Genomic DNA, 26,056 nt, shown 5'->3' on the forward strand with positions numbered 1-26,056 from the left:
AAATCAAGATGACCGGTTAGCTCAGTCGACTGAGCGTCGAGTTAATAATACGAATTTTGAGGGTTCGAATCCCATGCTGGTCGGAAAGTTTCCCTGGTGGAATAGAGTTAAAGCTATGCGAGCTACTGTATTTGAGGTACACAGAATAATACTGTGTTTGGGCCTTAGTGCTGAGGCGGGAGAGCACACCTTAACATTTTTTTTTGTCTGCGGCTTACACCACCTGTATTCGATATCATAAATGTTATGTTTAGCACCTTCAATTTAAGAACACCAGCGTTATAATGTCAGAAAATTAGTATGCGCTGTTTGTATTTTATAATTTTGTTCTGTTGTTGAAGTAGGCTACCGGCATGAATTGTATGCAAGAGACTTCTAATATTTCATTTCATAATTCAATGAATGAGTGCAATAAATAATCAATATATTTTAGGTCAAAAGTTCGGTTGAAATATTTCGTCAAACTAGCGATGCTCGGAATGGAAGAAGGCAATCTAACAACACTCATGATAAACTACCATGTACCAAAATTAAAAAGCAAAGATAGTGTTGCAAAAAACAACAAAAAGTTATATTTAGAGAGAGGGCGCTATGTCAAAAAACACATTTATCATACACTTTTGCTGGGCTTGGAATTTCATTTTTCACGCTTTGGCTTTGCGTTTATTCCGCTAGCCTGCTGTATGTGTGTGCTGGCAGCTAGATAGTAGCTAGCTGTGTGTGTTTTGTAAATGATAGTAGAACTTATATGTAGTAGTACGTTACACTTTACCATGGGGTAAGTTAAATAACGACTGTATTATAAGTCGGTATCAAATATTCTTTACGATTTTATAAAAACTTTTAGGCTAGCTAATTAGTTAGGCCAGCGTTTCACAACTTCTGCACCGCGATCTCGACTGCCACACCTGGTCTTCTGAGAGTAGAAATTATTTCCCGTACATCAGTTCTGTACAGTATGGGCCTAGGCTAGTCACTGTAGGTCTACAATAACACTAAATAATAAACTATATATATTAATAAAGTACAATAATAATGTAAAATACGGAAAAGTTACTTGATGTTGGTTAAACTAAATTTTTTTTCAATATTTCATTATCATATTATGAATATGATGTGTGTGGTCGTGTTATGCGCAATTTGAACGATTTGCGCAATTTGAAATTGCGCAAAAAAAATCCTTGCGCAATTTGAATTGGAACATGTGTTTCAAATTGCGCAAGCAACGTATTAAATTGCGCAAGTAATCTGCAAATTGCGCAAGGTTTTTCGACAGATTGTGAAATCATGCACACCCATATTTTTATAGTAATTTCTAAGAATGATTCAAAATTAAAGATAAATATCGCATTTCCTTATTTTAGTAGTGCAAATATTGTTATAAGTTAGCATACCGTCGAAGAACCGACGAAGGAAAACGAAGCGGTGGTATTCCACCAGGCGGGCGCGGCGCGGGCGGCCGGCTATACTACTCTAGCCTAGCTAGGGTCTGGACTACTGATACTGACTAGGTTACATGGCCTAGCTTAAACTAATATTAACAAGGCCAACAGCCATTAAGTCGCGTGCTACAATGCATAGTGATACCGGACCGACAGACAAACAGACCGACATACAGACAGACCGACAGACAGACGGAGCGACCGACATAGTGAACTATACTGACCGAAATTACTGAACATGTTTAAAAATGTTGAAATGTTTAAAAACATTTATATTTTTTTAATTTACACGTGCGTAGCCTGTCACTTTTGACGTGCTCGTATAACGTAATTTCGAGTTGAAAAGTAAGTCAAGAAAACAGAAATCGGGCAAGAAGAGTGCGCAATATCATTTAACGCGCAGTGCGCGCGCAAAAATCTGCGCACTCATGGCAATTTTGTAAACGCTTAAAATTGCCTGAAACGTACTCTTATTTCATCGAAAATAAATTTTGAAAATTTTAAGCGCGCTTACGCATGCGTTACATGCGCTACGCACGTAATTGTATTGCCATATGATGATTTATGCCCTGAAATTTATGAGTACCAAATTTTATTTAATTGTGATTCATGGTTGTTAAGATATGATTACAAACGTGATTTCGTTAAATCGTGCGTAGACCGCGTAATTTTTTATTGCGCACCGTGAAAACATAACCACATCGATTCCTGGCCATAAGGAATATTCTGTGAAAAATTGACTTAGCTAGATTAAACTGATATCAAGATAAGGTCATAAAGCGATAAAACGCATAGTGATACCGGACCGACAGACAGACAGACAGACCGACAGACAGACCGACAGACAGACAGACAGACAGACAGACAGACAGACAGGCCGACCGACCGACATAGTGAACTATAGAGTCGCTTCCACGCGACTAAAAACTTAAAAAGTGAGTATTAACATTATCTTCATTGAAATGGTCTTATTCTAAATTTTAAACTCCTCTGCCTAGGCCTAGCCTAGCCATGTATGGGAAAATTTACAGTTCGTTTTCAAATTGCGCAAAGGTGTCATATTGCGCAAGAACTATCTTGCGCAATTTACAAATTGTGCAGCGCAATTTAAAATTGCGCAAAGATTTTCTTGCGCAATTTGAAATTGCGCAAGTTGATTGCGCAATTTGAAATTGCGCAAAAAAATCCTTGCGCAATTTTAAATTGCGCAAGAATTCTTTGCGCAATTTCAAATTGCGCAAGGATTTTTTTGCGCAATTTCAAATTGCGCAAATCGTTCAAATCGCGCATAACAGTCGCATTAAACTAATATTATAACAACAATAACATTCAAATGTTTTGATGGCAACCTCCATCCATGTTTTGATTTGGTGTGAACAGGGAGATGTCTCCCTGGTGTTAAAGGGCATGAGGAAAGGAAGCAGTTGTCATTATGTTGTGTTATGCACTTGTGAATTGTATGACCCCCAGAGGAGAGGTGCGTCATACCAATAATGAATACCATGACACACCCTTGCGTCAAAATATGACTTACCTTCAGATGACCGTGATGCATCCATTTTGACCAATTTTGACTATGTTGTTTTTGATATGGTGGGTGGAAAAATGATTAAATTAACACACCATTCTTCATCATTTTATATGTCCCTGCATCAATAATTATTTCTAAATAACATACCCATGATGCATCTATCCTGAGGGTTGTGTAGTTAATAATATAATTGACAAGTGCATTATTGGTACTACTCTCCCCCTCTCCCTCTTTGCTGGTTGAAAAATGTTTAACAAGTAGGCCCTTACCAAAAAGCCCTCATATATTTTTTTGAGATAGGGTACACCAACTTTAAATTCAATCATTATTTATTGTATATACTATTACTAGGCGTTAATAAATAAAAACAAAAAAAAATGAAATAGGGTATTCATTTAATGTTGGCTATTTCTATCACTAGATCTAACCATTTAGTGAATTATGAACAAAGTATATTTATCGCCATGTTTAGGGTTCTTGCACCAGAACTCAACTGCTCATCGCTAAAGCTGAGACGATCGCGTCTTCGGCCTTTTAAACCTAAATAAAAACATCCCTCTAGGCAATGGTGGGTAAAGACGATGACGGGTAAAGACGATGGGAGGTAAAGACGATGGCGGGTAAAGACGATGGCGGGTAAAGACGATGGCGGGTAAAGACGATGACGGGTAAAGACGATGATTTGTAAAAGACAATAGTAAATTTTTAAAACAAATTGATAATTGAACCTACAAAACCTCTAAAACCAGCAGCAGTACCACACCACTGAGCCAGCCAATCAGTCGAAAAAATCGGTGTTAAACTTTGAACATGAGTTTATAAAAATTTGTATGCATGAAAGATTTTAATTGACCAATCAGTTGCATTCTGCGAGAACCCTATACACGGCGTACCTGTATAATAGCAGCCATAAATTGTTCATGTCTTGGCTATTTTCTAAGATCATTTCTTTAAATGACCCATTAATATGATGCATGTTGCAATAATTTACTTGAAACGGTACACGTCATTGATGAAACTGATATTTTGTGTATCTTATATATTTTAGTTAAGGTTTTTGATGTTGTATATCTTGTGTTTCTTGCTTTTTTTATTTAACATTTTTTATGCTTGTTTTGTACTGTCAGGCGCTTTATAAAAAGCGCCATATAAATGAAATAAAAAATTACTTTTATTGTTGAATTCTGATTTCAGTATGCTTTAATTGGCATACTGTATTGGTATGCAATCTTATTGTAAGCAGTGGTTTCATCTGTACCAGGCCTTGTCTTTTAAGGCGAGTGAGTGCGATTACTCACCTAACACACTCCTAAATTGCCCTTCAGGAGTGCGATTTACAACACGCCTAAATTTAGTAAACTTCTACACACGAAAATACAAACAGCACACCTACAGCACCCCTGAATATATTGAGGAGTGCAATTTGTAGCACACTTATGATTTTCAAAGACAAGGCCTGCTGTACGCAATTTGTGATGAAGTACAACAACTCTGTTGGAGAAATTCTTCTTGTAAAAACCCAGTAATAATGGTTGTAAAATCATTTAACAGAGAGTTAGTGCACTTAGTAGAATAGGAGCATCTTCATTGTTCCCTACTGACATAATCCATTGTTGAAATAAAGCACACTCATCTTCAAGATAATCAACCTATACTCAGGTACAGTAGCAGGGTGACAATTTTGCTTTAAGCTGAATTTGTTTTTAAAGTTCAAAGGTTAATTGATTTAGACTGAATTGAAGTTTGTCAGTAATAATAATAATAATGAAAATATTTATACCTCTTTGGCGAAGGTAATAATAACCATAGCCTACTGACACGGCTCCTACTGTACTTGGAACACTGTAGTTAATAAGCACACCCCTGTTTTTCATCAGTTTCAATACAAAGTGAATCACTCATTTTATAGTTTACAGTAAAGCTTGAGGACAATAATAAGATTTACTTTACCTTTATGCTAATTGAAGTACAGTACTGTCAAAGTAACTGCCTATTTGATTATTAACTTTTCTTTGAAAAGTACTGTTACCGTGCCGACAAAGCTTGCAATACAAATTACAAATTATAGTTAACATCTTAAAATCATGAATATTGTAAACATTCAGTTAGTTTATTTTATTTATAAAATTCTTAATTAGCTAATTATAAATTAGCAAGAATAAGAATTCGTTTTTTTCTTTAAATCAGACTTAGAGAGTTTATAATTATTTTGAAATTATAAACCTGTAGATATTTAAAAAGTATAGTAACAATGTATGAACATTACTAGATGGATGGTGGCTTTATAGCATAATATAACTACTGTACATTACCACCAACAAATAAAAGCACCTTCCATTGACAGTTTAATGATTTCTTTCAAGGTACTTTTATAAATTTAAGGTTTTAATAAAGTATAAAACTATCAATCATCCTTTATTTCTACATTTTCATAAGAAAAAGTTATGGTACTGTACATACTAATATAAACGTTGACAAATAGTTTAGCATTCCCAAAAACATGCTCAGCTAGTAATAGTAAAGTAAAAATCAATTGTGTATGCAAGTCAAATTTGTTTAAAACTGATCACTCTGTATATTACATTGATCAAATCAAATCACTTGATTCATGCTTAATAGGAAGATAAGAGTGTTTTTCATAGTACAGTATACAGTAGTACATAAAAATATTTTTGGTTAAAAGATATCTTTAAATGGAAAAGCACTTAATAATAATACCTGATCAATAATTCAGTACAGTATTACTACAGTACATTCAATTTAATTCAAAAGACATTTATTTATAAAAAGATAGTAGTGACAGATTATTGAACAAAAAGTACATTGTACAATAGGGTGGCTCTTTTGTTGCCTGGCCTGTAAAATGTGGCTATGGGCTTGCCATCCTACCCTCTATCACCTCCTGTTTAGAATGGATCATTCTCCATTCTCCCTCATTTATTCTAATTCTGAATTCAACCCCAGCTTAACCTCTACAGTAATGAAGTGATTTTATCAGAATAGATGAAACTAATGAAATGCATTCATAATTAGAATAGATTCCTTAGTCATCCCCATTACTGTTAAAAGTGTAAATACCAACGTCGTTCTGTGCAGTCATACATTGCTACTGTACTGTGTAGTTACTAAAGTGTATATTAGTACACATACAGCAGCAAGCAGTTAGAACTACAGTATGTCCAACATACTGTACTGTAGTATAATCAAAATTAGTGGTACACAATCTGTACACAAGACATTAGTTGGTTAATAGTCAATTTTCTCAAACTTATTCTTTCGAAACTGTGTACACTGTACAGTACAGTCATTCTTTTTGATAGCATTTAAAACTTGGTATATACTGTAGGCCTAAGTAAGATGTATTATAATGATACAAGTCTTTTGTAGAACAGTATAAGATGCGAGGTTTTATTGAATTTTACAGTTATTGCGCTTTTTGTTTGATGGATGGATTGGATGTGACATCCGAAATAAAAGGAAATTTATTTGAGTACTATTCTTGTCAGAATTTTATCAGAAATAAACATTAAATTTAAAAATGCGATGTGTGAACATTTCAGGGACAAGGCTTCTCACATTTTTCAACATCTGCAGGATTCAGAACGGTGTAAGGCCCTCGCTAATGCGGAATGCTTCACCGTTCTGGATTCTGCAGATTCCGCTTTCAAACTTAAGGTCAAGGAGGCCCTTCACATCACACAATCAAATCGATTACTTAGACGTCACACTTGCCATATGATTGTTTGTTGCCTATGTTCCTTGTTGTTTTATCATTAGCTAATTACTTCCTTATTTACATATAACCTGTCCTAATGGTACATTATATATGTACTCTAGGCGTTGTTTTCTGTTCTGAGAATAGTTTCTCGAAACATGTCACATTTTAAGGCAGTTTGCCTACTCATTAAATGCCTCACTATCGTTATTTTAACTTGAAAGTTCGGTGGAATCATTCATGATTTATCTAACTGTAGTAAAAATGTATTTTTATAACTGAAAGAACACAACACAAGGTGCTATTTATTAATAACATCTAGCCAGTGAGTTCATTCAGACTTGTGAATGTTAGCATCACCTATATAGTGAATTATTCATAGCATATCTTTAATTGCTTTGTTTTCTATCATGTGCACATGATGATGAAGTGAACTGTTTTATTACAGTCTAATAATAGTACTGTATATACACATTGGTTTGCTATCTTGTTTTTTTTTTATTGCCTCCCACTAAGATGTAATATACAGTACAGTGTAGTACTAGCGTACAAACAAGGTATCTATTTTGAGCTCTGTCTACACTGTCAAACTAGTTTATGCTGAAATATGGTAGTGATACAAATAACATCATCATGTCCATATATGGGCACATCACATTTTTTTGGCACATAAAGTTTGATAGTGTAGACAGAGCTTCAGAAGAGGTTCTTGAAAACCATTAAGTTTTGTCTACAATATAAACTCTATGTGACAAAAAAAAATGGGTTGTGCCCAAATATGGTAGGGATATGATGTCACCAATTACATTTTTTGCCATATAATTTTGATAGTATAGACAGAACTAAATTATATCCATAGTTTAGAACAAATACTTACTGTAGTATTTAATTAATTTCAGTAATTTTGATATACCGGTAATAAAAAAAGGCTACCATAGTGCTCTTTGTTGTGGGAAAACCCCTATGTTGGTACAGTATGCACTGTATACCAAGGCTTTTTTCTATATATATTTTTTATTCTGAGCTCCATTACTGCGTTGTACTGTACAGTATGGTCTCCCTTCCCATTGAAAGTGTAATGGTTTCCCATAACCACTTTTGACTAAAATGAATGTTAATGCACCAGCCTGATTGATGTTTTGTACTACTGTAGTATGTTAGTACTGTATTTAGATTACATTCACTTTCATGATTATTAGTATTACAACAGATGTATTTGATTTGAAAATCCCTATGGAGGTAGAAGGCGATGATTGGAATATGATGCTGTAAAATGGACAAATCCATGTCATTTTCAGTACTATACCCAGTTCTTAATACTGTACTAACTTTTTGTAATTTATGATGTTTTAATTTGAGAAATTTGTTTTCCAATATGCAAAGTGTATAGCATATTTTATAAAACATTTATGATTTTGTTAGAAATTAATGTACAGTATTGTTGTACATAAGGAGAATGTAAAGTTTCCACTTAGGATCAGATCAACGTAATGATTAATCGATCTTATTAGCAATGTGAAGTTACAGTCTGACATCTCACGATCTTAAGATCTGTCTACACTATCAAACTAGTTTGACCATATATCAGGGAAAATTTTCATTTAAAAATTTTGTTTAGCAATATTGCTAATCAAACTGATTTTTAAGTCGAGAAACATAGTTTTGTATTGTATTTTTTGCTACACAATTTTCAAAATGTGTAGCAATAAGGTTGTTTTGTATAGCTTTTTGCTACGCTACACTGGCGAAAATGTTCCCTGTATATGGACATTTTTTGTCTGATACAGTAAATGTTGATTGTGTAGACAGAGCTTTAATTTGTATTTGATAAATTGAACAAGTATCTTGATGTTGTGTCTATTCAGAAATAAAATTAAAAATAAAGGCGGATTAATGATTTTTAAAACAGGGGAGCGCTAACATAAAATATTAATATCAAAGAATAGTTCATAATTTCATTATAGCTGTCAAAAGAATGAGGGGAAGCGTGCGCCCCTGCTCTACTCATGGATCCGCCCCCTGAAAAGTAAGAGTTAAAGTAGACATTTGCAATGTGAAGGTTGAATAAAAATGTTTTTTTTTTAATCTTCATATAAAATTAAAAGATGTGAGAATAAGTTACTTATTAAACTCATCATTCGATCTTCACAGGGAACAACCGATCTTCACCACACGAGCTCATGTTTTTCGAATTGATCCTGTTTCAAAAAAGAATTGGCTCCCCTCCAGTAAACAGGCTGTCAACATCTCGTATTTCTATGACAACACAAAAAACATATATCGCATAATTAGCGTAGATGGCAGTAAGGTAGGCAGCTTCACTTTAATTATTTTAGTTCATAACAATTCAATACACACAGGACTCACTGTTTTGTGAAAGATTATTAGATAATGGTTTAATGGTTATGGTTTAATTTTAAATGAGGTGAATTTTAAATGTGCCTAGCTTACCTGGATAAACCGACAATAGCCCATATTCTCCAGGAGGAGGGCTTAATGTCTAAAGCACCCTCAACCATAATGGACCAGTCTGTCATTGCTCCAGCTATCCCCGCAGTTAAGTAAGCTTAAGTAATGGTGGCGGTGGTATATTATGTGTGGCCATTTTCACCTCAGAGTGTGGTTGTGGACTTGTCCATTATGGTAGAGGGATGCAATAGGAACTTTTATCTTTTTGTATCTACTTTCCCTCTGGAGAGCAATGCTATTGTCTGTTTATCCAGGTGGTAAGTGACACTCATATGCTGTACTACCAGTGTTGGTTATTTATTCAGTCACTGATTTTTATATTATTTTGTATGCTATTACTGTATTAACATTACTATAGTCACTCATATTTGTTATTGTAATAACATTTGATTTCAATTTTGTTTTAGGCTATTATTAACAGTACTATAAATCCTTCAATGTCATTTACTAAAACATCTCAGAAATTTGGGCAATGGTCTGATAGCAAAGCAAGCACTGTGTATGGTTTAGGGTTTTCCACTGAAGCAGAGTTAAATAAAGTAATTATCAATTTATTTATTCAAGTTTTATCACTGATTCCTCTTTGAAAATAAAAAATCTTAATTGAAAGACTATGCAATGAATGTAAAGTATGTTACCTAAGGATAAAAGAAATGGCACATAGGCTTGTCTCGAACTCATGCCTGCCAATGCAAGTCCATTGTCCCTTACCATTTATTCCATACCACTCGCTTAGTCTGATGGTATTGGAAGACACAGATTATAAAAAACCTGTTAAGGTAGAGGGTAGTCTCGGATATTGTAGGTGATTTACATATTTATAATTAGATTTTCTGTAATGTACCGTATGTGTACACAGTACTATTTCTGCAACAATAAAAAAGATGTTATCTACATGCAATGCATTATTAAGTATGATTATTAAGTAATTTGGAGTAGGTTACCATAGAGATGTCTATAGAATAGTACCAGTAGAATTCATAGGTCACCAGGAAACACCACCCCTGCACCAGGAACATTGTTGTAAGCCTATTACTTCCTTCTTGTAAGTTGTATTGTTATAGCATACTTGATGTTATATTACCTGATACAACTTGTAAAGTTGACTGCTTAAAAGTATACTAAATGCCGAATAAAAAGAACGCAAGAAACGTAGAGATCACTGTCGTACGTGTAAGTTGATTGTATTCATTTATGTTATATTATAGTTTGTAGAGAAATTTAATGAAGTGAAGGAAGCTACGAAGGGTGGACCATCAGAAAAAGGGAGTGGAGAACCACCGAATATTGTGAATTCACATGTTCATCATGTAAGTACAGAATACTATACAAGTAACAGGGCTTAAATTTACCTTTTAAGCTGAATATTGTTGATTTCCTGGTCATCATATCATACAGTAAGGAAGAACATGAAATGCAGTTTATAATAATCTGACAATTTTGAATTCTTTGCCTACAATTTTTTTAATCTATGCGATCTCTTTCATGATCAATTTTATGGGATCTCTTTCATGATCAATTTTAGTTTATGCGATCTCTTTCATGATCAATTTTAGTTTATGGAATCTCTTTCCTGATTAATTTTAGTTTATGCGATCTCTTTCATGAGTAATTTTAGTTTATGCGATCTCTTTCATGATTAACTTGAGTTTATGCGATCTCTTTCATGAGTAATTTTAGTTTATGCGATCTCTTTCATTATTAATTTTGGTTTATGCGATCTCTTTCATGATTAATTTTAGTTTATGTGATCTCTTTCATGATCAATTTTAACATTTTAAAGTAATCTTTTTCAAGCTAATTTTAGTTTCTGCAATCTGTTTAATGATTAATTTTAGTTCATGTGATTTGTTTCTTAATCACTTTAGATCAATTTTAGTTCATGTGATCTTTTGAAAAATACATAAGGGATTCTTCATCTTTAAAATAACATTAGCAAATGTAATGATTATGGAATTTGACTTTTGTGAATAATGTCTTAAGTGGTTTTCAATAGCAACACATAAAACATGTTTCATCTTTGAAAGAACATATCCATCATAAATATTATTTATCTGTAGTTTTCTGATTTAACATTTATGGACTCTTCATGTTTAGATTCCAAACTGGATAAAAAAGTTCTCAAATGAAAGCGGACACAATTTATTATTATCATATCCTCTGGTATAATCTTACCCCCCCCCCCCCCCCCTATAACACAAATTTGGGCTGACTTTGTGGGGTGGGACTATACCCGGGAAAACCCTGATTCAGGAGAAAAGAAATTATTGGTAAGCATTTCTTATAAAAGTCATTTAAACTGGCTAGAGAGAGATCTACATCCAGACCAAAAGTCAATACTGGGACTATACTCGGGAAATGACCTGAAGTGGGATTCTACCCGAGGATATACGGTAATTAAAACAAATTGTTTGATGTGGCTTTGTGTTGGGGACCTAATTCCATTGGTCAGTTGTTTTGCACTAGTCTGATGTGATTGTACTGTGTACTCAATACCTGTATTCAGTAACATGTGCAGTACCTATTACTGTACTTCAAAATATTTGTATTCACTTTTTAGCTAATCAAATTTTTTCAATAACAAAAAAATGTATAATGATTTACCACAAAGTATAATTTTATAAGGGTACACTTTATATTACGTTACAATATTGGACAAATGCCTAATCAAAATTATTTACAAGAGAAAATTTGTCTAGCTATGATATTTGATGTTCCAAGAGTGTCTTACTTGTTTGGGGGTTGACATACAGTAGTAAGGAATTCCAAGCCGCAATACTCAGTTTTGGATAAAACTATTACTATACCATAATACTGTTACATACAGTAGTTGATTATAACTATGACTGCATGATTATGTTACTCACTGTAACGAACTTAAATAAATACAGTATGTTCCAATTGATGTCATGGATGACTGCACATACAATTACTGAATCTAATTGACCATCCAATTATCAGTCACTTGCAGTGTTTCTCTACAAATAAGTGTAAATTTCAAGCTCATTTTCTCTAGTTAACGGTACCAACAGTTGCATTAACAGTAGGGTACATGCTAATTGATAATTAGAGATTATTTTGCAATGCTATTATTGTTCTATAAATAAAACATATCTAATCCATTGACCTGTGCCATATGTGACATAGGGATGATGTCTACATTTTGAAATAGTTTACAATATGCACATACAGCTCACATCAATATTACATTGGCATCACGTTCAGTGTACATAACTTTTACAGCACATGTACATACAGTGTACTGTACATGAGACAATATTTACATCACATTTATAGCTCACATTATTACAATAAACATTGGCATCATATTCAATGTACATCACCTTTATAGCTCACATTATTACAATAAACATTGGCATCATATTCAATGTACATCACATTTATAGCTCACATTATTACAATAAACATTGGCATCATATTCAATGTATATCACATTAATAGCTCACATTATTACAATAAACATTGGCATCATATTCAATGTACATCATATTAATAGCTCACATTATTACAATAAACATTGGCATCATATTCAATGTACATCACATTAATAGCTCACATTATTACAATAAACATTGGCATCATATTCAATGTACATCACATTAATAGCTCACATTATTACAATAAACATTGGCATCATATTCAATGTACATCACATTAATAGCTCACATTATTACAATAAACATTGGCATCATATTCAATGTACATCACATTAATAGCTCACATTATTACAATAAACATTGGCATCATATTCAATGTACATCACATTAATAGCTCACATTATTACAATAAACATTGGCATCATATTCAATGTATATCACATTAATAGCTCACATTATTACAATAAACATTGGCATCATATTCAATGTACATCACATTAATAGCTCACATTATTACAATAAACATTGGCATCATATTCAATGTACATCACATTAATAGCTCACATTATTACAATAAACATTGGCATCATATTCAGTGTACATCACATTAATAGCTCACATTACTACAATAAACATTGGCATCATATTCAATGTACATCATATTAATAGCTCACATTACTACAATAAACATTGGCATCATATTCAATGTACATCATATTAATAGCTCACATTATTACAATAAACATTGGCATCATATTCAATGTACATCACATTAATAGCTCACATTATTACAATAAACATTGGCATCATATTCAGTGTACATCACATTAATAGCTCACATTACTACAATAAACATTGGCATCATATTCAGTGTACATCACATTAATAGCTCACATTACTACAATAAACATTGGCATCATATTCAGTGTACATCACATTAATAGCTCACATTACTACAATAAACATTGGCATCATATTCAGTGTACATCACATTAATAGCTCACATTACTACAATAAACATTGGCATCATATTCAGTGTACATCACATTAATAGCTCACATTACTACAATAAACATTGGCATCATATTCAGTGTACATCACATTAATAGCTCACATTACTACAATAAACATTGGCATCATATTCAGTGTACATCACATTAATAGCTCACATTACTACAATAAACATTGGCATCATATTCAGTGTACATCACATTAATAGCTCACATTATTACAATAAACATTGGCATCATATTCAGTGTACATCACATTAATAGCTCACATTACTACAATAAACATTGGCATCATATTCAATGTACATCATATTAATAGCTCACATTATTACATTAAACATTGGCATCATATTCAATGTACATCACATTAATAGCTCATATTATTACAATAAACATTGGCATCATATTCAGTGTACATCACATTAATAGCTCACATTATTACAATAAACATTGGCATCATATTCAATGTACATCACATTAATAGCTCACATTATTACAATAAACATTGGCATCATATTCAATGCACATCACATTAATAGCTCACATTATTACAATAAACATTGGCATCATATTCAATGTACATCACATTAATAGCTCACATTATTACAATAAACATTGGCATCATATTCAATGTACGTCACATTAATAGCTCACATTATTACAATAAACATTGGCATCATATTCAATGTACATCACATTAATAGCTCACATTATTACAATAAACATTGGCATCATATTCAATGTACATCACATTAATAGCTCACATTATTACAATAAACATTGGCATCATATTCAATGTACATCACATTAATAGCTCACATTATTACAATAAACATTGGCATCATATTCAATGTATATCACATTAATAGCTCACATTATTACAATAAACATTGGCATCATATTCAATGTACATCACATTAATAGCTCACATTATTACAATAAACATTGGCATCATATTCAATGTATATCACATTAATAGCTCACATTATTACAATAAACATTGGCATCATATTCAGTGTACATCACATTAATAGCTCACATTATTACAATAAACATTGGCATCATATTCAATGTACATCACATTAATAGCTCACATTATTACAATAAACATTGGCATCATATTCAATGTATATCACATTAATAGCTCACATTATTACAATAAACATTGGCATCATATTCAGTGTACATCACATTAATAGCTCACATTACTACAATAAACATTGGCATCATATTCAATGTACATCATATTAATAGCTCACATTATTACAATAAACATTGGCATCATATTCAATGTACATCATATTAATAGCTCACATTATTACAATAAACATTGGCATCATATTCAATGTACATCACATTAATAGCTCACATTATTACAATAAACATTGGCATCATATTCAGTGTACATCACATTAATAGCTCACATTACTACAATAAACATTGGCATCATATTCAGTGTACATCACATTAATAGCTCACATTACTACAATAAACATTGGCATCATATTCAGTGTACATCACATTAATAGCTCACATTACTACAATAAACATTGGCATCATATTCAGTGTACATCACATTAATAGCTCACATTACTACAATAAACATTGGCATCATATTCAGTGTACATCACATTAATAGCTCACATTACTACAATAAACATTGGCATCATATTCAGTGTACATCACATTAATAGCTCACATTACTACAATAAACATTGGCATCATATTCAATGTACATCACATTAATAGCTCACATTATTACAATAAACATTGGCATCATATTCAATGTACATCACATTTATAGCTCACATTATTACAATAAACATTGGCATCATATTCAGTGTACATCACATTAATAGCTCACATTACTACAATAAACATTGGCATCATATTCAGTGTACATCACATTAATAGCTCACATTATTACAATAAACATTGGCATCATATTCAGTGTACATCACATTAATAGCTCACATTACTACAATAAACATTGGCATCATATTCAATGTACATCATATTAATAGCTCACATTATTACATTAAACATTGGCATCATATTCAATGTACATCACATTAATAGCTCACATTATTACAATAAACATTGGCATCATATTCAGTGTACATCACATTAATAGCTCACATTATTACAATAAACATTGGCATCATATTCAATGTACATCACATTAATAGCTCACATTATTACAATAAACATTGGCATCATATTCAATGTACATCACATTAATAGCTCACATTATTACAATAAACATTGGCATCATATTCAATGTACATCACATTAATAGCTCACATTATTACAATAAACATTGGCATCATATTCAATGTACATCACATTAATAGCTCACATTATTACAATAAACATTGGCATCATATTCAATGTACATCACATTAATAGCTCACATTATTACAATAAACATTGGCATCATATTCAATGTACATCACATTAATAGCTCACATTATTACAATAAACATTGGCATCATATTCAATGTACATCACATTAATAGCTCACATTATTACAATAAACATTGGCATCATATTCAATGTATATCACATTAATAGCTCACATTATTACAATAAACATTGGCATCATATTCAATGTACATCACATTAATAGCTCACATTATTACAATAAACATTGGCATCATATTCAATGTATATCACATTAATAGCTCACATTATTACAATAAACATTGGCATCATATTCAGTGTACATCACATTAATAGCTCACATTACTACAATAAACATTGGCATCATATTCAATGTACATCATATTAATAGCTCACATTATTACAATAAACATTGGCATCATATTCAATGTACATCATATTAATAGCTCACATTATTACAATAAACATTGGCATCATATTCAATGTACATCACATTAATAGCTCACATTATTACAATAAACATTGGCATCATATTCAGTGTACATCACATTAATAGCTCACATTACTACAATAAACATTGGCATCATATTCAGTGTACATCACATTAATAGCTCACATTACTACAATAAACATTGGCATCATATTCAATGTACATCATATTAATAGCTCACATTATTACAATAAACATTGGCATCATATTCAATGTACATCACATTAATAGCTCACATTATTACAATAAACATTGGCATCATATTCAATGTACATCACATTAATAGCTCACATTATTATAATAAGCATTGGCATCATATTCAATGTATATCACATTAATAGCTCACATTATTACAATAAACATTGGCATCATATTCAATGTACATCACATTAATAGCTCACATTATTACAATAAACATTGGCATCATATTCAATGTACATCACATTAATAGCTCACATTATTACAATAAACATTGGCATCATATTCAATGTACATCACATTAATAGCTCACATTATTACAATAAACATTGGCATCATATTCAATGTACATCACATTAATAGCTCGCATTATTACAATAAACATTGGCATCATATTCAATGTACATCACATTAATAGCTCACATTATTACAATAAACATTGGCATCATATTCAATGTACATCACATTTATAGCTCACATTATTACAATAAACATTGGCATCATATTCAATGTACATCACATTAATAGCTCACATTATTACAATAAACATTGGCATCATATTCAATGTACATCACATTAATAGCTCACATTATTACAATAAACATTGGCATCATATTCAATGTACATCACATTTATAGCTCACATTATTACAATAAACATTGGCATCATATTCAATGTACATCACATTAATAGCTCACATTATTACAATAAACATTGGCATCATATTCAGTGTACATCACATTAATAGCTCACATTACTACAATAAACATTGGCATCATATTCAATGTACATCACATTTATAGCTCACATTATTACAATAAACATTGGCATCATATTCAATGTACATCACATTAATAGCTCACATTATTACAATAAACATTGGCATCATATTCAATGTACATCACATTTATAGCTCACATTATTACAATAAACATTGGCATCATATTCAATGTACATCACATTAATAGCTCACATTATTACAATAAACATTGGCATCATATTCAATGTACATCACATTAATAGCTCGCATTATTACAATAAACATTGGCATCATATTCAGTGTACATCACATTAATAGCTCACATTATTACAATAAACATATGCATCATATTCAATGTATATCACATTAATAGCTCACATTATTACAATAAACATTGGCATCATATTCAATGTACATCACATTAATAGCTCACATTATTACAATAAACATTGGCATCATATTCAATGTACATCACATTAATAGCTCACATTATTACAATAAACATTGGCATCATATTCAATGTACATCACATTTATAGCTCACATTATTACAATAAACATTGGCATCATATTCAATGTATATCACATTAATAGCTCACATTATTACAATAAACATTGGCATCATATTCAATGTACATCACATTAATAGCTCACATTATTACAATAAACATTGGCATCATATTCAATGTATATCACATTAATAGCTCACATTATTACAATAAACATTGGCATCATATTCAATGTACATCACATTAATAGCTCACATTATTACAATAAACATTGGCATCATATTCAATGTACATCACATTAATAGCTCACATTATTACAATAAACATTGGCATCATATTCAATGTACATCACATTAATAGCTCACATTATTACAATAAACATTGGCATCATATTCAATGTACATCACATTAATAGCTCACATTATTACAATAAACATTGGCATCATATTCAATGTACATCACATTAATAGCTCACATTATTACAATAAACATTGGCATCATATTCAATGTACATCACATTAATAGCTCACATTATTACAATAAACATTGGCATCATATTCAATGTACATCACATTAATAGCTCACATTATTACAATAAACATTGGCATCATATTCAATGTATATCACATTAATAGCTCACATTATTACAATAAACATTGGCATCATATTCAATGTACATCACATTAATAGCTCACATTATTACAATAAACATTGGCATCATATTCAATGTACATCACATTAATAGCTCACATTATTATAATAAACATTGGCATCATATTCAATGTACATCACATTAATAGCTCACATTATTACAATAAACATTGGCATCATATTCAATGTACATCACATTAATAGCTCACATTATTACAATAAACATTGGCATCATATTCAGTGTACATCACATTAATAGCTCACATTATTACAATAAACATTGGCATCATATTCAGTGTACATCACATTAATAGCTCACATTATTACAATAAACATTGGCATCATATTCAGTGTACATCACATTAATAGCTCACATTATTACAATAAACATTGGCATCATATTCAATGTACATCACATTTATAGCTCACATTATTACAATAAACATTGGCATCATATTCAATGTACATCACATTAATAGCTCACATTATTACAATAAACATTGGCATCATATTCAGTGTACATCACATTAATAGCTCACATTATTACAATAAACATTGGCATCATATTCAATGTACATCACATTAATAGCTCACATTATTACAATAAACATTGGCATCATATTCAATGTACATCACATTAATAGCTCACATTATTACAATAAACATTGGCATCATATTCAATGTACATCACATTAATAGCTCACATTATTACAATAAACATTGGCATCATATTCAGTGTACATCACATTAATAGCTCACATTATTACAATAAACATTGGCATCATATTCAATGTACATCACATTAATAGCTCACATTATTACAATAAACATTGGCATCATATTCAATGTACATCACATTAATAGCTCACATTATTACAATAAACATTGGCATCATATTCAATGTACATCACATTAATAGCTCACATTATTACAATAAACATTGGCATCATATTCAATGTACATCACATTAATAGCTCACATTATTACAATAAACATTGGCATCATATTCAATGTACATCATATTAATAGCTCACATTATTACAATAAACATTGGCATCATATTCAATGTACATCACATTAATAGCTCACATTATTACAATAAACATTGGCATCATATTCAATGTACATCGCATTAATAGCTCACATTATTACAATAAACATTGGCATCATATTCAATGTACATCACATTTATAGCTCACATTATTACAATAAACATTGGCATCATATTCAATGTACATCACATTAATAGCTCACATTATTACAATAAACATTGGCATCATATTCAGTGTACATCACATTAATAGCTCACATTATTACAATAAACATTGGCATCATATTCAATGTACATCACATTAATAGCTCACATTATTACAATAAACATTGGCATCATATTCAGTGTACATCACATTAATAGCTCACATTATTATAATAAACATTGGCATCATATTCAATGTATATCACATTAATAGCTCACATTATTACAATAAACATTGGCATCATATTCAATGTATATCACATTAATAGCTCACATTATTACAATAAACATTGGCATCATATTCAATGTACATCACATTAATAGCTCACATTATTACAATAAACATTGGCATCATATTCAATGTACATCACATTAATAGCTCACATTATTACAATAAACATTGGCATCATATTCAATGTACATCACATTAATAGCTCACATTATTACAATAAACATTGGCATCATATTCAATGTACATCACATTAATAGCTCGCATTATTACAATAAACATTGGCATCATATTCAATGTACATCACATTAATAGCTCACATTATTACAATAAACATTGGCATCATATTCAATGTACATCACATTTATAGCTCACATTATTACAATAAACATTGGCATCATATTCAATGTACATCACATTAATAGCTCACATTATTACAATAAACATTGGCATCATATTCAATGTACATCACATTAATAGCTCACATTATTACAATAAACATTGGCATCATATTCAATGTACATCACATTTATAGCTCACATTATTACAATAAACATTGGCATCATATTCAATGTACATCACATTAATAGCTCACATTATTACAATAAACATTGGCATCATATTCAATGTACATCACATTAATAGCTCACATTATTACAATAAACATTGGCATCATATTCAATGTACATCACATTTATAGCTCACATTATTACAATAAACATTGGCATCATATTCAATGTATATCACATTAATAGCTCACATTATTACAATAAACATTGGCATCATATTCAATGTACATCACATTAATAGCTCACATTATTACAATAAACATTGGCATCATATTCAATGTATATCACATTAATAGCTCACATTATTACAATAAACATTGGCATCATATTCAATGTACATCACATTTATAGCTCACATTATTACAATAAACATTGGCATCATATTCAATGTACATCACATTAATAGCTCACATTATTACAATAAACATTGGCATCATATTCAATGTACATCACATTAATAGCTCGCATTATTACAATAAACATTGGCATCATATTCAGTGTACATCACATTAATAGCTCACATTATTACAATAAACATTGGCATCATATTCAATGTACATCATATTAATAGCTCACATTATTACAATAAACATTGGCATCATATTCAATGTAAATCACATTAATAGCTCACATTATTACAATAAACATTGGCATCATATTCAATGTACATCACATTAATAGCTCGCATTATTACAATAAACATTGGCATCATATTCAGTGTACATCACATTAATAGCTCACATTATTACAATAAACATTGGCATCATATTCAATGTACATCATATTAATAGCTCACATTATTACAATAAACATTGGCATCATATTCAATGTACATCACATTAATAGCTCACATTATTACAATAAACATTGGCATCATATTCAATGTATATCACATTAATAGCTCACATTATTACAATAAACATTGGCATCATATTCAATGTACATCACATTAATAGCTCACATTATTACAATAAACATTGGCATCATATTCAATGTATATCACATTAATAGCTCACATTATTACAATAAACATTGGCATCATATTCAATGTACATCACATTAATAGCTCACATTATTACAATAAACATTGGCATCATATTCAATGTACATCACATTAATAGCTCACATTATTACAATAAACATTGGCATCATATTCAATGTATATCACATTAATAGCTCACATTATTACAATAAACATTGGCATCATATTCAATGTATATCACATTAATAGCTCACATTATTACAATAAACATTGGCATCATATTCAATGTACATCACATTAATAGCTCACATTATTACAATAAACATTGGCATCATATTCAATGTACATCACATTAATAGCTCACATTATTACAATAAACATTGGCATCATATTCAATGTACATCACATTAATAGCTCACATTACTACAATAAACATTGGCATCATATTCAATGTATATCACATTAATAGCTCACATTATTACAATAAACATTGGCATCATATTCAATGTACATCACATTAATAGCTCACATTATTACAATAAACATTGGCATCATATTCAATGTATATCACATTAATAGCTCACATTATTACAATAAACATTGGCATCATATTCAATGTACATCACATTAATAGCTCACATTATTACAATAAACATTGGCATCATATTCAATGTACATCACATTAATAGCTCACATTATTACAATAAACATTGGCATCATATTCAATGTACATCACATTAATAGCTCACATTATTACAATAAACATTGGCATCATATTCAATGTACATCACATTAATAGCTCGCATTATTACAATAAACATTGGCATCATATTCAATGTACATCACATTAATAGCTCACATTATTACAATAAACATTGGCATCATATTCAATGTACATCACATTTATAGCTCACATTATTACAATAAACATTGGCATCATATTCAATGTACATCACATTAATAGCTCACATTATTACAATAAACATTGGCATCATATTCAATGTACATCACATTAATAGCTCACATTATTACAATAAACATTGGCATCATATTCAATGTACATCACATTTATAGCTCACATTATTACAATAAACATTGGCATCATATTCAATGTACATCACATTAATAGCTCACATTATTACAATAAACATTGGCATCATATTCAATGTACATCACATTAATAGCTCACATTATTACAATAAACATTGGCATCATATTCAATGTACATCACATTTATAGCTCACATTATTACAATAAACATTGGCATCATATTCAATGTATATCACATTAATAGCTCACATTATTACAATAAACATTGGCATCATATTCAATGTACATCACATTAATAGCTCACATTATTACAATAAACATTGGCATCATATTCAATGTATATCACATTAATAGCTCACATTATTACAATAAACATTGGCATCATATTCAATGTACATCACATTTATAGCTCACATTATTACAATAAACATTGGCATCATATTCAATGTACATCACATTAATAGCTCACATTATTACAATAAACATTGGCATCATATTCAATGTACATCACATTAATAGCTCGCATTATTACAATAAACATTGGCATCATATTCAATGTACATCATATTAATAGCTCACATTATTACAATAAACATTGGCATCATATTCAATGTAAATCACATTAATAGCTCACATTATTACAATAAACATTGGCATCATATTCAATGTATATCACATTAATAGCTCACATTATTACAATAAACATTGGCATCATATTCAGTGTACATCACATTAATAGCTCACATTATTACAATAAACATTGGCATCATATTCAATGTACATCATATTAATAGCTCACATTATTACAATAAACATTGGCATCATATTCAATGTAAATCACATTAATAGCTCACATTATTACAATAAACATTGGCATCATATTCAATGTACATCACATTAATAGCTCACATTATTACAATAAACATTGGCATCATATTCAATGTACATCACATTTATAGCTCACATTATTACAATAAACATTGGCATCATATTCAATGTACATCACATTAATAGCTCACATTATTACAATAAACATTGGCATCATATTCAATGTATATCACATTAATAGCTCACATTACTACAATAAACATTGGCATCATATTCAATGTACATCACATTAATAGCTCACATTATTACAATAAACATTGGCATCATATTCAATGTACATCACATTTATAGCTCACATTATTACAATAAACATTGGCATCATATTCAATGTACATCACATTAATAGCTCACATTATTACAATAAACATTGGCATCATATTCAATGTACATCACATTAATAGCTCACATTATTACAATAAACATTGGCATCATATTCAATGTACATCACATTAATAGCTCACATTATTACAATAAACATTGGCATCATATTCAATGTACATCACATTAATAGCTCACATTATTACAATAAACATTGGCATCATATTCAATGTACATCACATTAATAGCTCACATTATTACAATAAACATTGGCATCATATTCAATGTACATCACATTAATAGCTCACATTATTACAATAAACATTGGCATCATATTCAATGTACATCACCTTTATAGCTCACATTATTACAATAAACATTGGCATCATATTCAATGTACATCACATTAATAGCTCACATTATTACAATAAACATTGGCATCATATTCAATGTACATCACATTTATTACAGAACATGATAGAGTGTACAGTACATGAGATGATATTTACATCACATTTATTACAGAACATGATACAGTGTACGAGATGATATTTACATCACATTTTCAGTAGTATTAGTAAAGATAAATAAAAATGTACTTAATATTGCATACATTTTTTATTCTGGCTTAGCCTTGCCTACTGTAAAGTATAAGGCGTTGCTGGGTGTATTGAGTTGTCTAAACCACCATATGTTTTCATTGTATTATAATAACTCATTTGTACTTTACACTATAATTATATATTGACAATTTGAAATTAAACTTGAACTTGATCTCCAATATAGTCTATAACAAGTATGTATGAAGAATGAAAGCACTTACCAAGTACAGTACATACATTTTTCAACAGTTTTAAATTACAGTATTGTTTGCTTTTGTTTATTATAATAATTGTTCATTTAATTTTCTTACAGTATACACTATCAGTATATTAGAAAGTAAGATACTTGAATTGTTTATTGTGAAGAACAAATTTTCACTTTTGATTTAAATTTGATATCTGTTAATGAGACGATGGTACGTGCCTATGTGAGTATGTGGTTGGTGGATTAGTTTATTATTGTAGAGGGAAGGAACTTTTGTCTTTCCATGGTTTTTCCTCGGAAGCACACAACTTTGTTGGTTTATCCAAGTAAGCAGCGCTCATAGACTCCTAGTGGATTATGTTTTTTATTAGTTTGAAAAACAGAATCTATATAGAAGTCGGAATTGATACATTATTATATGTTTCATACAGTATCTAGTCTTATTTTTAAGCCTAACACCGCAACTTGATTGTTACTTATTAAAAGCTTTCCTTCCACCCAGGTACATTAGTAATAGTATATTCATTCAATGTCTGTTATTATTGAGAACTGATTATAGATTTGACGTCAATTGTAAAGTGTACTACATTCACAAATATATACCATTTGAGATGAAATAAGAATGATATGTCAAGCATTGTATACTATGTGTCTATTGATTTGAACACTCAATTAACTGATTGCACTGAAGGAATGAATATAAATGTGTTTTTTCAATTGAGTTTTCTACGACGTGCATTTAAATCAGAATCAGGCAATGAATAATGGAATATGGCCTAATTTCAAATATCAACTGTCTGGCTTCCTGTTTTCATAATGTTGTGAATCCAAGTCAATCCAAAGAGTGGTTTATTTATTATTTTATAATCGCATTGGTGTATGGTGTGGGCATATGACTGGTGAGCTGCCAACAAATTAAGCCACTGTAAAAATGCGGCCAGATCAACTTTACTTACCATTGGTTTAGGTTAGGGTTAGGCCAGCTTTACTACCAAACATTACCTTTTCTCACCATTGTCTAGAATGTTGTTTTTATTGATAAAGTGTGTTTATTGGCTAGAGAGTCAAATTGTTTGGAGCCTAACTTGTCCTAAGCCGTTTGCGGTGTATGCCTCTACAACTGGTTGAAGACCTACCTTATAATTATACTGCCAAACTTATTTATCTATTAAATATGTCTTATATTAAGCTCTGTCTGCATTATCAAACTAGTTTTATAAAAAAACTATGTTGTGCCCAAATATGGTAGTGATATGCTCAAATATAATAGTGATATGGTATCATCATGTCCATATATGGCCACATAAATTTGATAGTGGAGACATTGCTTTACACTACTGTACAGTTTGTCAACCTTTAAGCTCTGTCTACACTAATCAAACT

General features: G+C 30.7%; 1 protein-coding gene across 2 annotated transcripts in view; it reads left to right on the forward strand.

Moving 5' to 3' along the window:
- The first annotated feature begins 679 nt into the window (after positions 1-679).
- The window catches only part of LOC140062358 (homer protein homolog 3-like), a 38,419-nt gene continuing 13,042 nt past the window's right edge, over positions 680-26,056 (forward strand). For both annotated transcript variants that reach the window (XM_072108539.1, XM_072108540.1), the window contains exons 1-4: positions 680-778; positions 8,840-8,996; positions 9,565-9,696; positions 10,366-10,467. In XM_072108539.1, coding sequence (XP_071964640.1) covers positions 732-778; positions 8,840-8,996; positions 9,565-9,696; positions 10,366-10,467 — 438 coding nt within the window. In that variant the 5' untranslated portion in view covers positions 680-731. The remainder of the gene's footprint in view (positions 779-8,839; positions 8,997-9,564; positions 9,697-10,365; positions 10,468-26,056) is intronic.

This window comes from Antedon mediterranea, chromosome 11 (assembly GCF_964355755.1).
Source record: "Antedon mediterranea chromosome 11, ecAntMedi1.1, whole genome shotgun sequence".
Taxonomy (NCBI): domain Eukaryota; kingdom Metazoa; phylum Echinodermata; class Crinoidea; order Comatulida; family Antedonidae; genus Antedon; species Antedon mediterranea.